The 15,195-nt window shown below is 46.5% G+C and overlaps 1 protein-coding gene and 1 long non-coding RNA gene across 2 annotated transcripts in view; one reads left to right on the top strand and one right to left on the bottom strand.

Moving 5' to 3' along the window:
* The first annotated feature begins 1,184 nt into the window (after positions 1-1,184).
* Positions 1,185-3,651, top strand: Nhlrc1 (NHL repeat containing E3 ubiquitin protein ligase 1). The gene has a single exon (XM_031359244.1). It carries the CDS (start codon positions 1,262-1,264, stop codon positions 2,465-2,467), a length of 1,206 nt encoding a protein of 401 aa, XP_031215104.1. The 5' UTR covers positions 1,185-1,261; the 3' UTR covers positions 2,468-3,651.
* A 5,228-nt stretch (positions 3,652-8,879) lies between these two features.
* The window catches only part of LOC116081966, a 22,855-nt gene continuing 16,539 nt past the window's right edge, over positions 8,880-15,195 (bottom strand). Inside the window, exon 3 of the long non-coding RNA XR_004115122.1 lies at positions 8,880-8,991. This is a non-coding gene — a long non-coding RNA (uncharacterized LOC116081966). The remainder of the gene's footprint in view (positions 8,992-15,195) is intronic.

Raw genomic sequence — 15,195 nt, 5'->3', positions numbered from 1 at the left:
TATTTCCTATACTTATTTATATGCAGGTGGATATGTTTGTGTGAATATGTGCCACAAACTATGCAAATTCATGGAGAGCAGAAGGGACTCTGGATCCCCTGGAGCTGGGGTTACAGATGGTGCAGGGAACTGAACTCATGTCCTCCAGAAGGGTAGCAAGAGCTCTTTACCACTACGCCATCTCTTCAGCCCCTTTACTTTCAATCTTCCCAGGACTAGGAGCCACTGAGGGGAGGAACCACTGGCTCAAACTTACCTGTATGTTATAATCCCCTTCACAACTCCTTGTAACCCACAAACCGGACAGTTAAGTCTTTGTCAATGATACTCTAAGAGTTTGTCATACACAACCACATTTGATGATCAGTGTGAGATAGTGAGAGGCCTTGTAGTCAACCTGCCTGCCTGCCTGCCTGCCTTCCAATCACTGCCTCCATGAGGTTTAAATAAAACAATGAAGGAAAACATTTAAAAGAAGGCAGGCATGGACTGAATTCTATAGTAACTGCCATTAACTAACAAATTGTTTTTAAATTGTTTTGTTTGTTTTTTTGAGACAGGGTCTATCCCTTTGTACCTCTAACTGGCCTGGAATTCACTATGTAGACCATGCAAGGGAACCAACAACTTTTAAAATATACCTTCCACACAAACCCACTTCACAAGTATTCTTTCGTTTGCTTTGGTTTTGGGGTAAATTTTTTTAGGCACTGTAGCCTAGGCTGGCCTCCAACTAACCACCAACTGCTATTCTCCTGTTTCTGACGCCTGAGTTCTGGCATCACAACGACCACACCCAGTTCTTTGAGGGCTACCTTCTCACAAGAGTGATAAAACACACCAGACAGGCGTGCACATCTGCCTCTCCCTCTTGAAGTTACCTTCTTTCTTCTGTCTCTGTCTTCAGAGTCTTACTATACAGGGACTGGGAGCCATGTCTTGTTCCTGCCCAGCTCTGGTACCCAGTTCCCAGAGAAGCTGACTGGTAGCCCTGCTGGGCACCATCCCTGGGAGACTAGCTGCCACTTACAGGCGAACACGGAGAGACCCACTCGTTCTCCCGAGATGCGTCTCAATCTCTAATTCTGGGATCTCCCACCCGTGACGTGATCACCCCCGGTCTGCGCATCGCGCATGCGGACGATTGCGTCGTGCGTCCGCGAGGGGGCGGCAGCGCGCGCCCCGCGTCAGAGCGCATGCCCCGCCCCGTGACCGTGGCTGTGACCGAGGGCTGCGCGGAGGCCGCGGAGCGGCGGCAGCAATGGGGGAGGAGGTGACGGCGGCGGCGGCGGCGGGGGTGCGGCCGGAGCTGGTGCGTGAGGCGGAGGTCAGCCTGCTGGAGTGCAAGGTGTGCTTCGAGAGGTTCGGCCACTGGCAGCAGCGGCGCCCGCGCAACCTGCCTTGCGGCCACGTGGTCTGCTTGGCCTGCGTCGCGGCCCTCGCGCACCCGCGGACGCTGGGCCTCGAGTGTCCCTTTTGCCGGCGGGCCTGCCGAGCCTGTGACACCAGCGATTGCCTGCCGGTGCTGCACCTTCTGGAGCTCCTGGGCTCCACCCTCCACGCGTCCCCCGCTGCCCTTAGCACCGCCCCCTTTGCGCCGGGGGCTCTCACCTGCTACCATGCCTTCGGCGGGTGGGGGACCCTCGTGAACCCCACAGGACTTGCACTGTGCCCCAAGACCGGACGGGTAGTGGTCGTGCACGACGGTAAGAGACGGGTCAAGATCTTTGACTCTGGAGGAGGAGGTGCACACCAGTTTGGAGAGAAGGGGGATGCAGCGCACGACGTGAAGTACCCACTGGATGTCGCCGTCACGAACGACTGCCATGTGGTTGTCACCGACGCTGGCGACTGCTCTCTCAAAGTGTTTGATTTCTTTGGCCAGATCAAGCTGGTTGTGGGAAAGCAATTTTCCCTGCCTTGGGGTGTGGAGATCACCCCTCACAACGGGGTCCTGGTGACCGATACAGAGGCAGGGACTTTGCACCTGCTGGAAGCGGATTTCCCTGAAGGGGTCCTTCGGAAGATTGAGAGGTTGCAAGGTCACCTGTGCAATCCCCGTGGGGTGGCAGTGTCATGGCTCACCGGGGCCATCGCGGTCCTAGAACATCCTTGTGCCTTTGGTACGGCCGGCAATAACAACACAAGGGTGAAGGTGTTCAACTCCACTATGCAGCTGATTGGCCAGGTAGATAGCTTCGGGCTGAACCTCCTCTTCCCCTCTAAAGTAACGGCCTCTGCTGTGACCTTCGATCGCCAAGGAAACGTGATTATTGCTGATACTTCTGGGCCAGGCATCGTATGCTTGGGGAAACCTGAGGAATTTCCAACCCTGAAGCCTATAGTTACTCATGGCCTCTCCCGGCCCGTAGCTCTGGCCTTCACCAAAGAGAATTCTCTTCTTGTGCTGGATACTGCATCCCATTCTATAAAAGCCTTTAAAGTGATGGAGGGCAATGGAGGGTGATGAGGATCCTGAGGCCTGGAGTCAGAAATCCTGGTATCATTGGGAGTGAGTCAGTATGTCTCATCTATCTGGGCAGGGATAATGGTAACTGCCTGGCAAAAGCAGTTACTAAGGCAGTTATTAAAGACTAATAATTAAATTTGCCGCCTGTTCCCTTGTTAAGAAATTTGCAAATCTTAGCCTGTTTGCTCCTTAACACACAGTGATGTTAATTCCTATTATCAGCCCATTTCAGAGATGAGAAAACAGACCCAGATCATTCAATATGGTTTCTTTAGAGTTGTATTAACTGGAACAGTTGGATTCAGTTCTGGCCCCAAACACTTGCTCTTATATATGTTGTCAGATGTCAAAAAAAAAAAAAAAAATTGTGAGCTGTGTCTTATGTATTGTTCTCCCTACAAGTCGATAACTGGTTAAGTGCACAAAGAGACAAGAAAGGGATCTCCATGGAGATTTTTAGGAGAAAAGGGAAGGTGTCCATCACCTTCACCTGTGAGCTCCCCCAAAGGCTGGATGATAGTGTGTGCCAGAATTCCAACACTTGGAAAGTGGATCTACAGCTACCTACCTAATTAGTTTGAGGCTAGGCTGGGCTACCTGAGGTATGTTACCTCCTCCCTCTCCCCTCTCCCCTCCTTCCTTCTCTCTCTTCCTCTCTCGCTCTCCTTCCCTCCTTCCCCCAACTCTCTTCCCCTCCCTCCATGGGCACTGGGCACTATCTCTCAATGATGGTTTGAGGAAAATCTGCTGAGCAGCTGCCAGCTAGCATCATGGGCGGATGAGACTGTGTTAATTAGATGTTGCCCCAGCACACTGATGGCAGAAGTGATTATGTTTGCTGTGTGGTGACTCTGCCACCTGAAGCGCTTCGTGATGTTTTCTCTGTGCTGTTTGAAATGTGATTCAAACACTTCCTCGTCCTTCTAGAGTGCTGAGAACGTATCCTGAGCTGAAGCACAGCCTTGACCAACGTGAGGGCTCCTCAGTGGTGTAATTGAGGGAGGAGTAGGAGGATATTTGGGGTGAAGTGCGTCTTTGAGTTCAGGGCAGTTGGAATGATACCACATAACTTCCACCTCTGAGGGAGTACGAAACTGTTTTCTGGGGGATGCCTTTGAAGGTGAGAGTTTGCTTTAGAGAAGAACCGATGGTGTGTCAATAAAATGGTATCCATTTACAGAGAGGCTGTTTGTTTTTGAGACAAGGTCTTGTATGTCTTGGGCTGGCCTTGAACGTGCTCTGAAGCTAAGGATGACCTTCACTTCTGATCTTTCTGTGTTCATCTCCCAAGTGCTGAGTTAAAGGCAAGTACCACAACATCCAGGGTTCTGTGGTGCTGGAGGTAGGTGGAACCCAGGACGTCATGCATGCTAAGCAAGTATTCTGCCAACTGAGTTACAGCTAGCTCTACAAAGATTTGATTTTTCATTCATTCATTCATTCATTCATTCATTCATTCATTTAACTTGAACCAGGGTTTTTCTGTGTAGCTCTGGCTGTCCTGGACTCATTTGTAGACCAAGCTGCCTCGAACCCAGAAATCCACCTGCCTCTGCCTCTGGAGTGCTAAGATTGGAGGCGTGTGCTACCACACTCAGCCCTACAGTTTTAATAGAGACACTGAAGTATGACTGAAGTGTGTTCCAAAAGATATGAAAGCTGACATCAGGAGCCCAAGGTGAAGGCCAAGCTGCCATACCAGTCCATAAACTCCATGTTGATTCTTTTTAAATTATTACACTTCTTTATTTATTTATTGTGTGTATGTGCATACATGTGCCATCAAGTGTGGAGGTCAGAGGACAACTTGAGTGAGCCTGTTCTCTTCTGCCACCATCTGGGTCTGGGATATTGAACTCAGATCATCAGGCTTAGTGGCAAGTATCTTTACTCACAAATCATCTTCCTCCCCTGCTTACATTGTTGCTTTCACTGATTCCATCCCATAATATCAATAGTAACATTTTGGCCACCGCTCAGCACCACTGGTCCTCTAACAGGAAGCCAGGTGGTTGACTTCTCCCACATCCCAATCCCCTCTGCTGGGCATTGTAGCTCACACCTATAACCCTAGCACTATGAGGCCAGCTTGGGCTACATAGTTAGACATAGAAGAAAAAGTGTCTGAAGACAGCTACAGTGTACTTACATATAATGAAATGTGCAGGGAATGGAACCTTCCAATGAATACATCAGCAGTCCTGGTGTCCGTGAGCCAAGGGCACAAGTGGAGATTCCTATGCCACAGGTCTGAGTAGTTATACAATAAGACATACTGGTCCTCTGACTTTGGCAAAGGTAAATATGAATACTAACAATACACTCTCATTGTGAGCTGGAAAGCCAACTTAGTTTTGAATATTTGGAGATTTTCCTCAACTTGGCAATGCTGCATTTTAGGAAAATGGTGGTGACACCCACCTATAATCCTAGCACTTGGAAGACTGAGGCAGGAGGATCTCAGGTTCCAAGACAGCTTCGACTCCAGAATGAGACCCAGTCTCAAACGACACAAACATAGTCTCATAGACCCAGTCTCAAACTACACAGTCAAAAACATACACAAAGACTCCAGCCAAGCTGAAGTATACTTAAGGGTTATGACAAATGAACAGACACCATTTTCTATCAGTTTTTAATTAGAATGTAATTAATCCCCCTCATTAAAGACATTTGTGCTGTTTGAAGCTACATCTCTTATGCCTGACATTGTAGGCATTCAGGTCTATTTCTTGAATTAGTTCTCTCTTTCCCAAAGGAATTTTCTAGGCTCTGCTTTCCACTTACTGATAAAAAGTAAAGTGGTGTAGGTAACTGGGGATCATGGAGAAATAGTCTAAGGTGACTGGGGTGTATCTGGTGAGTGATTAAGAGACATGAAGGCATCGAGGTGACTTTGTGGTAGCCTGGGTTGGTTTTGTGTGAAAAACATTGTATTCACAGTAGCCATGTTCTGTATTTTCAACCAGGCACTAAGGCATTGAAGTCCAGGGGCTGCCTGAGTCTCAGATCTTGGGTCAACCCTTCGACAACTGGAGGCAGTGCTGCTAATTAACTCGCTGATGTCAGAAAGGGATTTCAAACAGCTCTGGAGACAGAAGGAACTCAGTGCTCATGGGTCATGTATCTGGCCATACTTGAAGCCTTTCTGAAGTCACCTCCAAGTTAATTTTAGCTAATAATGAGTGTATAAAGTGGCTTCTGCCTTCCCCAGAAATGAACCACATTGGGAACCTGGCCACAGGCATTTGCTGACTCCACGCTGCAAATATAATATGTATCCATTACCTTAGCTGACAAACAGTCCCTATTTTACTAAAAAGTGGTGACGTTATAGGGGCTAATCTCCTGGCAAAGAGATCCTGGCCAAATTATTGGTTAACAAATAATGACATAAAAGCAGGTACAGGGAAAATCTAAAATTGTTTACAAAATGATTTTAAATGGGCTGGAGAGACGGCTCAGCAGGTAAGAGCACTGACTGCTCTTCCGAAGGTCCTGAGTTCGGATCCCAGCAACCACATGGTGACTCACAACCACCTGTAATGAGATCGTACACCCTCCCTCTTCTGGTGTGTCTGAAGACAGCTGCAGTAAATTACAATGGAGTGAGTGGGGCCGGCAGAGGTCCTGAGTTCAATTCCCAGCAGCCACACACATGATGGCTCAAGGCCATCTGTACAGCTACAGTGTACTCATACACATAAAATAAATAAAATAAATTTAAAAAAAATTAAAAAGATTTTAAATGACCAGGTGAAATCGTGCTTCAATTCACCAGTCAATTCATTTTAGGAATGAAAGGAAATTGCAACATTTTCTATTAGAGCATACTCAAGCTCCAGCGGAGGCCTATGGAAATAGAAAATTGGCCAAGCTCACACAATTAAGGAAAGGATTAACCAGAAATAGGCGCCAATTTGGCCCATCTAGTGGGAGAGGATTTGAAAGTCAATGGCAAAGGGCATACACATACACACATACACACACACACACACAGACACACAAAGGGTCATACACGCGCACACACAGAGATGCACATACACAAAGGGTATACACACACGCACACACACACACACACACACACACACACACACACACCTGTTCTTGATCTTGCAGTTTCCCTAAGTGAACTTTCATCATACCATATAGCATCTACTAGGATATTTTACTGTGTCCTAAATAACATCCAAGCTTGTACACACAGTAGTTGTTTTCTAAGAAAATCTCAACTTTCAATTTTACCAATGAAGACCCAGCAGCCAGATGCTGGGGGTGAAAGCTTGTGAGCTCAGAGAGGCAGAGAAAGCACCCAGCCTATGTCCAAGAAGCGATGCCCCTCCCTCACAACATCTCAGAAACACCTTCAAATTGTTCCTCCCTTCTCCTTCCTGTCCCTCTCTCAACCTGTCCTCTGGACTCCCTCATACCATCTATGGTTTTTTTTCTTAATAATCCAATGTTTTCTTCCGGTCAACTGGTTGCTTGCTCTGCCTCATGGCCAATGGTTGACTTTATTTAATCCTGTTTACCATGTGCAAGCAGAAAGCTCTTGGATTAAAGCTGGGTGCTAAGGCTGAACCATACCACTACTAAAAACAGGGTTGGTTTTTTCTTTCTCCCAGTAAATAACACAATCTCAGGATTCAGTGTGATCAAATACCCTGCAACACACGGTCGTCGAAGAGAACACTGGCATTTTCCACGATTGGCTTGACCAACCTCATTAGTTGTTGCCAGAATCGTAGGGCTCAGGTCCTACAGGTGCCAATTCTATCTCATGGTGAGCAGATGTATTCTGTGCTTATTTTGTCACCAAAAGGAGCCTATGGCAGCAAGAAGCCCATTAAAGAACATAAGGTAACTAGCATGTCACAATGTTTGTCTGACTTTGGAAAGAAATCCATTTATTTGATCTTTACAACATCTCTTGAAGTAGCCAGGTGTCTTAGGGTTTCCATTGCTGTGAAGAAACAACATGACAGGGTAACTCCTATAAAAGAACATTTAATTGAGGCTGGCTTTCAGTCCTTTATCAGCATAACAGGAAGCATGGCAGTGTGCAGGCAGACATGGTGCTGGTGGAGGAGCTCAGAGGTCTCCGTCTCCATCGGAAGGCAGCCAGGAGGAGCCTCTCTTCTGCAGGCAGATGGCAGGAAGCTCTGTCTTCCACACGAGAAGCTCGAGCACTGGTAACCCTCAAAGCCCTCCTTTGACAAAGTGGCGCACTTCCTCCAACAAGGTCACATCTATTCTAGCAAAGCCACACCTCCTAATAATGCCACTTACCATGAGCCACACATACTCAAATCACCACACAAGGTTTTCTCAAGTTGGCTTTTTAGGTGTAAAACCTGGGGCTCACAGGAATTGAGTGACCTGTTCAGGATGACATAGCTAATCCCTGGTATTTTTGATTTGGGAGAATGAGTGGGTTTTTTTTCATTTATTTAAATTTATTTTATGTGTAGGGATGTTGTCTCTTTTTAAAAATTTATTTATTTATTTTTACACTCTGTATTTTATTCTTCCCACCCCCGCCCACCCTCCTACTGTTCCACACCCACACCTCCTCACTACTCCTTGTCTCCACATGGATGCCCCCACCCTCCACTCGACCTGACCTCTAAACTCCCTGGGGCCTCTAGTCTCTTGAGGGTTAGGTGCATCTTCTCTGACTAAACCCAGATCAGGCAGTCCTCTACTGTATGTATATTGGGGGCCTCATATCAGCTGGTGTATGCTGCCTCATTGATGGTCCATTGTTTGAGAGATCTCGGGGGTCCGGATTAATTGACTCACTTCTGGTCCTCCTACAGGGTTGCCCTCCTCCTCAGCTTCTTTCAGCCTTCCCTAATTCAACAATAGGGGTCAGCTGCTTCTGTCCATTGGTTGGGTGCAAATATCTGCCTCTGACTCTTTCAGCTGCTTGTTGGGTCTTCTGGAGTGCGGTCATGCTAGGTCCCTTTTTGTGAGTGCTCCATAGCCTCAGTAATAGTGTCAGGCCTTGGGGATGTTTCAGCTTTATCTGCATGTATTTCTGTTTCTGCATGTGTGTCTGTACACTTGAGTGTACAGTAGTAATGGAGACCAGAAGAGGGCACTGGATCACTGGGACTGAAGGTGAGCTCCATGGTTGTGAGCTGCCCCATAGACACTGGAAGTTGAACCCAGGTCCTCTGGAAAAGTAGCCAGTGCTCTTTCCCACCGATCCATCTCAATAACCCAGAGAATGGCTTTTTTACACAAGGAGTTTTTAATACTCCTTGCCTACCAAGGTGATTTCTTTGTACACCTAAGGTTGGATTTCGCTGCTCTACCCAACATAGAACCTAAGTATCCCTTCATGGGGTCACCCCCGCTATGCCCGCTATTCACACCTACCTGCAGCAAACTTGGTGATGTTTAGGGAAGGAACAAGTGCCACCCTTTGCAGGACTCAGGTCTACACTCACAAGGAAGTCGAAGTCTGCCAATTCTGGGTCCTGCTTGATCTACACAAGGGTACCTTTTTCGACAAGCTAGAGAGAAAGAGAGAGACTGCCAATAGGAAGATGCTCTTACAAGGCTGGGTAGAAGTTGGAAGGATACGTTAGAAAGGGCAAGGTCACTTTAAAAATGCATATACTTGTTTTTTTGTTTTGTTTTGTTTTTGTTTGTTTGTTTGTTTTTGGTTTTGGTTTTGGTTTTTTAAGAGAGGGTTTCTCTGTATAGCCCTGACTGTCTTAGAACTCTGTAGACCAGGCTGGCCTCGAACTCAGAAATCCATCTGCCTCTGCCTCCCAAGTGCTGGGATTAAAGGCATACGCCACCACTGCCTGGCGAGACCGCCATAGGAAGGGACTGTTTATGAGCTGGAAGGTCTTCAATAGGGTTTGGGGGAGACGGCTTCATGATGGGAATCAAGTTCAGTGAATTCCTGTAAGTCGACTACTTTTCATTTTAAAAATGGAAATGAGCTTGCTTTCATAATTGCCAGTAGTCTGTAGCTTTCTGACCAGACTATTGTGTAAGGCTGAGGAAATGTCGGGAGCAACTTTAACAAATAAGTACCAAATGGTAGGTCAAGAAGACACCTCTCTTCCAAGCTTGGAAGCCCAAAAAGTCCTCTTGTCACTTAAGAGGAGTAGAAATAGTAGATTGTGTGTGCACACATTGTGTATGTGTGTATGTATATGTGTGTGTGTGTGTGTGTGTGTGTGTGTGTATTATAAAAGGAGATGAGTAGACTAGCTCACACCGTAGGGCCTGATTAGGCTCACACTGGCTGTGTATGTGTGTATATATGAGTAGACTAGCTCACACCGTAGGGCCTGATTAGGCTCACACTGGCTGTGTATGTGTGTGTATATGAGTAGACTAGCTCACACTGTAGGGCCTGACAAGGCTGACACTGGCTGTCTGCAGGCTCTAGAAGCAGAGAGAAGGTAGCTGCTTACTTAGTTCATGAAGCCACAACAGTCCCAACCTGTTACTAAAGACCTAGAGGATTGCTGAAGAGCTCCTGGTACTCAGTTTGTCTTGGGAGGTGAAAGAAGCTGCAGGCTGATAGCAGCCACAGAAGCAGCAGCAACATCACCACCAGCACCAGCAGCGGAACATTGTCAGCAGCAGCAGCACCACCACCATTATCACCAGCAGCAATATCGTCAGTAGCAGCGGCAGCGGCGGCAGGACATGTGCAGTCAGGAAGGAGTGGAAGCAGGCAGGCCACACTGCTTTTCCTTGGATCTCTTCGTGTCCGAGCCACTTGTTGGAATGTGATGCCCGCTCTGGTGGTTAGTCTCCCCTTTGGTTAATCCTCTTCAGAAGGAAGCTCACAGGCACACGGAGATGTGCATCTTCTAGGCGATTCCATTCACAATCAGGATTAGCAGTCACCATGTCCCTCCTTGGTTATTTATTTATCCCCTCCCCCGACTATAAAAGTAACATGTTTATTGTAGTGTTGGGAAATGCAGCTAAGCATAAAGATATGTAAGCACTTAACAATTAAGAAACAAAAGCTACTGTCACTATTTTTCATTGATTGCCAGTCCAGGATTAACATTCTAAAAAAATCACATCATATTACCCAAACTTCATAAAACAGTTAATAAATCCATAAGCCTGCCAAAAAGGAAGTTTAAGGACATGCAACTAAACATGGGAAGCAAGCTCTGTGGAGACAGGAGAGCGCACACAAGAAATCAAAATTGGCGCAGAGATAAATATTCGCAGGACGATAGACGTGGTAGAAGGAGAAGCACTAACTGCAGGATGAGAGACGTGGTAGAAGGAGAAGACTAACTGCGTCACAGTGGCCACTTACTCCCTAACCCAGCCCATGCTTTGCTGAGCGACGTGTCCCAAGGTAGACTGACTTCCTTGTGATGACCTTTGCTCCCGGATACAGAACTCTGTGCAGCCCCACTGCTAACCGATGGACCCAGACTTTGAAACTGATGACACAGGAAGCTAATTCCATGATATTTCGGAGTTAGTGTCTATGTGACCATAACTAGTCCTTCTGTAATGAACACCAAATTATGCATCTTTTCTGTCAAATCAGAATTCTGAGACTATTTACTGGTTAAATTTGCTAGAAGTACTATATGTGTAAGGAAGATGGAGATAAGCAAAAGCAACCTTTTGTCATCGATGGAGTTCCCAGCTTACTCCATGCCCTGCGGAGACTAGGCCTATACTGGTCTGGTAAAATGAGTTGGAAAATGTCTCTCCCCTTAATTTCCAAGATAATGAATGCAACATTATTGTTACCGTTTCCTTGGTGTTTGGCAGAAGTGACTAGTGAACTCTCCTGGACAGGCATTTTCTTGTTTCTAAGATTTTTGTTTAATCATGAATTTTATTTCTTTACTTCAAAGAGAATCAAGATTGTTTTGGCTTTGTGATGGTTTGTCTATGCTCAGCCCAGGGAGTGGCACTATTAGAAGGTATGGCCCTATTGGAGGAAGTGTGTCACTGTGGGTGTGGACTTTAAGACCCTTATCCTCACTGCCTGGAAGCCAGTCTTCTGCCAGCAGCCTTCAGATGAAGATGTAGAACTCTCAGCTCCTCCTACATCATGCCTGCCTGGATGCTGCCATGCTCCTGCCTTGATGATAATGGATTGAACCTCTGAACCTGTCAGCCAGCTCCAATTAAATGTTGTCCTTATAATAGTTACCTTGGTCATGGTGTCTGTTCACAGCAGTGAAATCCTAATTAATACAGGCTTCATGTTTTTTTTGTATTGTAAAGAGTGTTAGAGTGTTTTTCTTTTTCTTTTAAAGATTTATTTATTATTATAATTAAGTACACTGTAGCCGTGTTCAGACACACCAGAAGAGGGCGTCAGATCTCACTATGGGTGGTTGTGAGCTACCATGTGGTTGCTGAAATTTGAACTCAGGACCTTCAGAAGAACAGTCAGTGCTCTTACCCGCTGAGCCATTTCACCAGCCCTAAAGAGTGTTTTTCAAGACAATTTTTTAGTTAGACCAAGTTGTTTAATTTGTTGATAATAATGTTGTTCACAACACGCCCCCATTGTCCTTTAAAAATCTGTAGGGTCTGCGGCTGTGAATCATCTCTCATTCCCAGTATTGCTGGGATGTGTTCCCTTTGTTCTTCCTGAGGTGTCTAGTAAGGCCTTTGTAAGTTTTGTTTATTTCCGAGACTGGGCTTCTGGCTTTGTTAACTCCTTCTTCATCATCTCTTTTTCTGTCTCACTGATTCTGATGCTGGGGCTTTGTGTGCATCAGGTGAGAGCCACTGAGCTCACTCTCAGCTGCTGGGCCTGTGTCTTACGTGTTAGGGTGTGTTGTCGCTGGGCCTGTGTCTTACGTGTTAGGGTGTGTTGTCGCTGGACCTGTGTCTTACGTGTTAGGGTGTGTTGTCGCTGGGCCTGTGTCTTACGTGTTAGGGTGTGTTGTCGCTGGGCCTGTGTCTTACGTGTTAGGGTGTGTTGTCGCTGGGCCTGTGTCTTACGTGTTAGGGTGTGTTGTCGCTGGGCCTGTGTCTTACGTGTTAGGGTGTGTTGTAGCTGGGCCTGTGTCTTATGTGTTAAGGTGTATTGTCGCTGGGCCTGTGTCTTATGTGTTAGGATTTGTTGTTGCTGTTTTCCTGAGGACTTTCTGTGCTGTTTCACTGCTGCTTTTCTTTAATGTTCTATTATATTTAATATATTTAATGTTCTATTATATTATTTATCTTGTGTCAAGGTGTGTGTGTGTGTGCATGTATGTGCATGTGTGTATGTGTGTGTGTGCATGTGTGTATATGTGTGTGAGTGTGCATGTGTGTGTGTGTGTATGTGTGTGTATGTGTGAGTAGTGTGTGCATGTATGTGTGTGTATATGTCAGTGTGCATGTATGTGTGTATGTGTGTGAGTGTGCATGTGTGTGTGTGTGTGTGTGCCACAGATCATATGTGGAGACGAAGGAACAACTTTCAGGAATTCTTCTTGTCTTCAATTACATGGGTGCCAGGAATCAAACTCAAGTCACTGGGTATGGCCGCAAGCTCCTTTACCCACTGAGCCATTTCTCCAGCACAGCCTTTGTGCTTTTTAAGCATTATCTTAGGTCATTACTGGCAGAGCTTTTTCTCATGGTATGGTATGGTATGGTATAGTATGGTATATGATATGGTATGATATGATATGATATGATACTCTTGTAAGCCAGGAATCGCCCCCTTATGTATGTTGTATGTGTATACACATGTATGCAGAGATGCTCACATGCAGGGGGTGCATACGTGGGGGGGGTAATTCATGAGAGCCGGTTAGAATGTTTTGGCTTTTGTTTCTTGTTATCTTGACAGAGGATAGCATCATCTGCGAAGAGGAACCTTGCCTGTGGAATTGTCTCCGTGGTATTGCCCATAGGCATGTCTGTGGGGCATTTTCTTGCCACAGTGGGCACCACCACTCCTGCGCGGGTGGTCCTGGGTGGTGTGAGAAAGCAGGATGAGCAGGCCATGGGGAGCAGAGCAGTAAGCTGCATTCTTCCACAGTCTCTGCTTCCATGTCTGCTTAAGTTCCTGCCCTGACTTCCCTCAATGGTGGACTGTGAAGTGGATCTGAAAGCTAAAGAACCATTTCCTCCGCAGAGGCATTTTGGGTCATGATGTTTATCCACCAATAGAAAGCAAGCGAGGACAGTGTGTTGGGAATGGTGAGTTTTTGAGACAGGGTCCTCCATTGGCCTGGAGAGCACCCTGTAGGCTAGGCTGGCCGGCCCTATAGTCCCAAGGATCCGCCTGTCTCTGCTTGCCCAGGGCTAGTATTATAAGCAAGCACCATTGCATCCGGCTTTCTTAGTGGGTCCTGGGGAATTGAAGTCAGGTCCTTAGGCTGTGTGGAAAGCACCTCACAGATGTGAGCTGTTTCCCCAGCCTGGTAATCTCTTCTTGAAATGGGTTTAGGAGCATCCCACCCACCTCAATAAGTTCAAAAACTTAGTGATCAGATTTTGTCAGTTTTGGGTGGTTTTGCTTTTTGAGACAATGTCACATGCAGCCCCAGCCAGCCTCAAACTTGTAACCGAGGCTGTCTTTGAACTCCTGATCCTTCTGCCTCTGTCTCCCAAGTGCTACTACCCATTAGAGATATGCTACAGATCTCAGTGAGTTGTTTTTAAGATTTCTCTTGTCATGTTAACCTAACCTCTAAATATTTGCAACTTCCCTGTGTAATTTATTATTCTCTTCTAATGTTATAATTTAGATGGTATGATTTCCGATCATTTTCAGTGTGTTAAAACATGCTTCATGCGGCGACCTGTGTCCTGTCATCTCCAGCTTAGTCTGTTCACCCGGAGGAATGCACAGCGTGGATGATGTCTCAGTGTTCCATAAATGCAGCCACGTGTTACTTAATGATGGGGATACATTCTGAGTAATGTAGCATTAGGGGTCTGTCAGTGTCTGAGCAACACACACTGTGTGCACACAAACCTAGTCCTATCATTAAACATGTCCACATAGCTGAGGATGACCTTGTACTTCTGAGCCTCCTGGACCCCCCCTCCCCACCCCTGATTTCTGGGATTTCAGGTCTGGGACACTGTTGCTTGCTTATTATACAGTGCTAAGGATTGAACCTAGGGCTTCTTGGGTGCTAGGCATCTTTACCAGCTGTGCATCTGCAGCCCTGATGTGGCCTCTGGATGAAATCAAGACACTGCCAGCAGTGGCTGCCGCTTAACGTGGAATACATTTTCATAGTAAATCTTCCCTTTTTTGACATGGGTATTCAGCTAGGCTGGCCTTGGACATGAAACGCTCCAGCATCTGCCTCTTGAGTAATGGGATTACATGGATGCACCATCATGCTTGGCTTGCAAACTACTATTTATACAAGCAAAGGGAACATACTCTAAAATAGCTAGAAAAGCATAGTAAGTACACAAAGAGAATGCATATATAAGAGCATAGTAAGTGTATTTAATATACACATCTGATTGTGCATGCTGAACTTCTGTATGACTGGTTATAAAAAAATAAATCCGGTAACTGGGATCATTGGGACCAGGCACATAGGAACTCTGCCAGCCCAGTGACTTGGGTTCCTTCTGGTCTGTCTGGGCTGGGGTCCAGAGCAGACCTTGGGCACAAGTTCCACAGCCAGTCCCACAACACCCAGAGGAAGCTCCATTCCCAGGTGCTCCGACACACTCAGGATCAGAGGTAAGCAGGAACAAACATCTGTCTCAACACTGGGAGTAACTGGGACCAG

This window comes from Mastomys coucha, unplaced genomic scaffold, assembly GCF_008632895.1.
Source record: "Mastomys coucha isolate ucsf_1 unplaced genomic scaffold, UCSF_Mcou_1 pScaffold7, whole genome shotgun sequence".
Taxonomy (NCBI): Eukaryota; Metazoa; Chordata; class Mammalia; order Rodentia; family Muridae; genus Mastomys; species Mastomys coucha.
This window is presented reverse-complemented; position numbering and strand designations above follow the sequence as displayed.

Bases quoted from the DNA above. Each gene is read 5' to 3' on its own strand.
- Nhlrc1 (XM_031359244.1), top strand. From the start codon at position 1,262: ATGGGGGAGGAGGTGACGGCGGCGGCGGCGGCGGGGGTGCGGCCGGAG.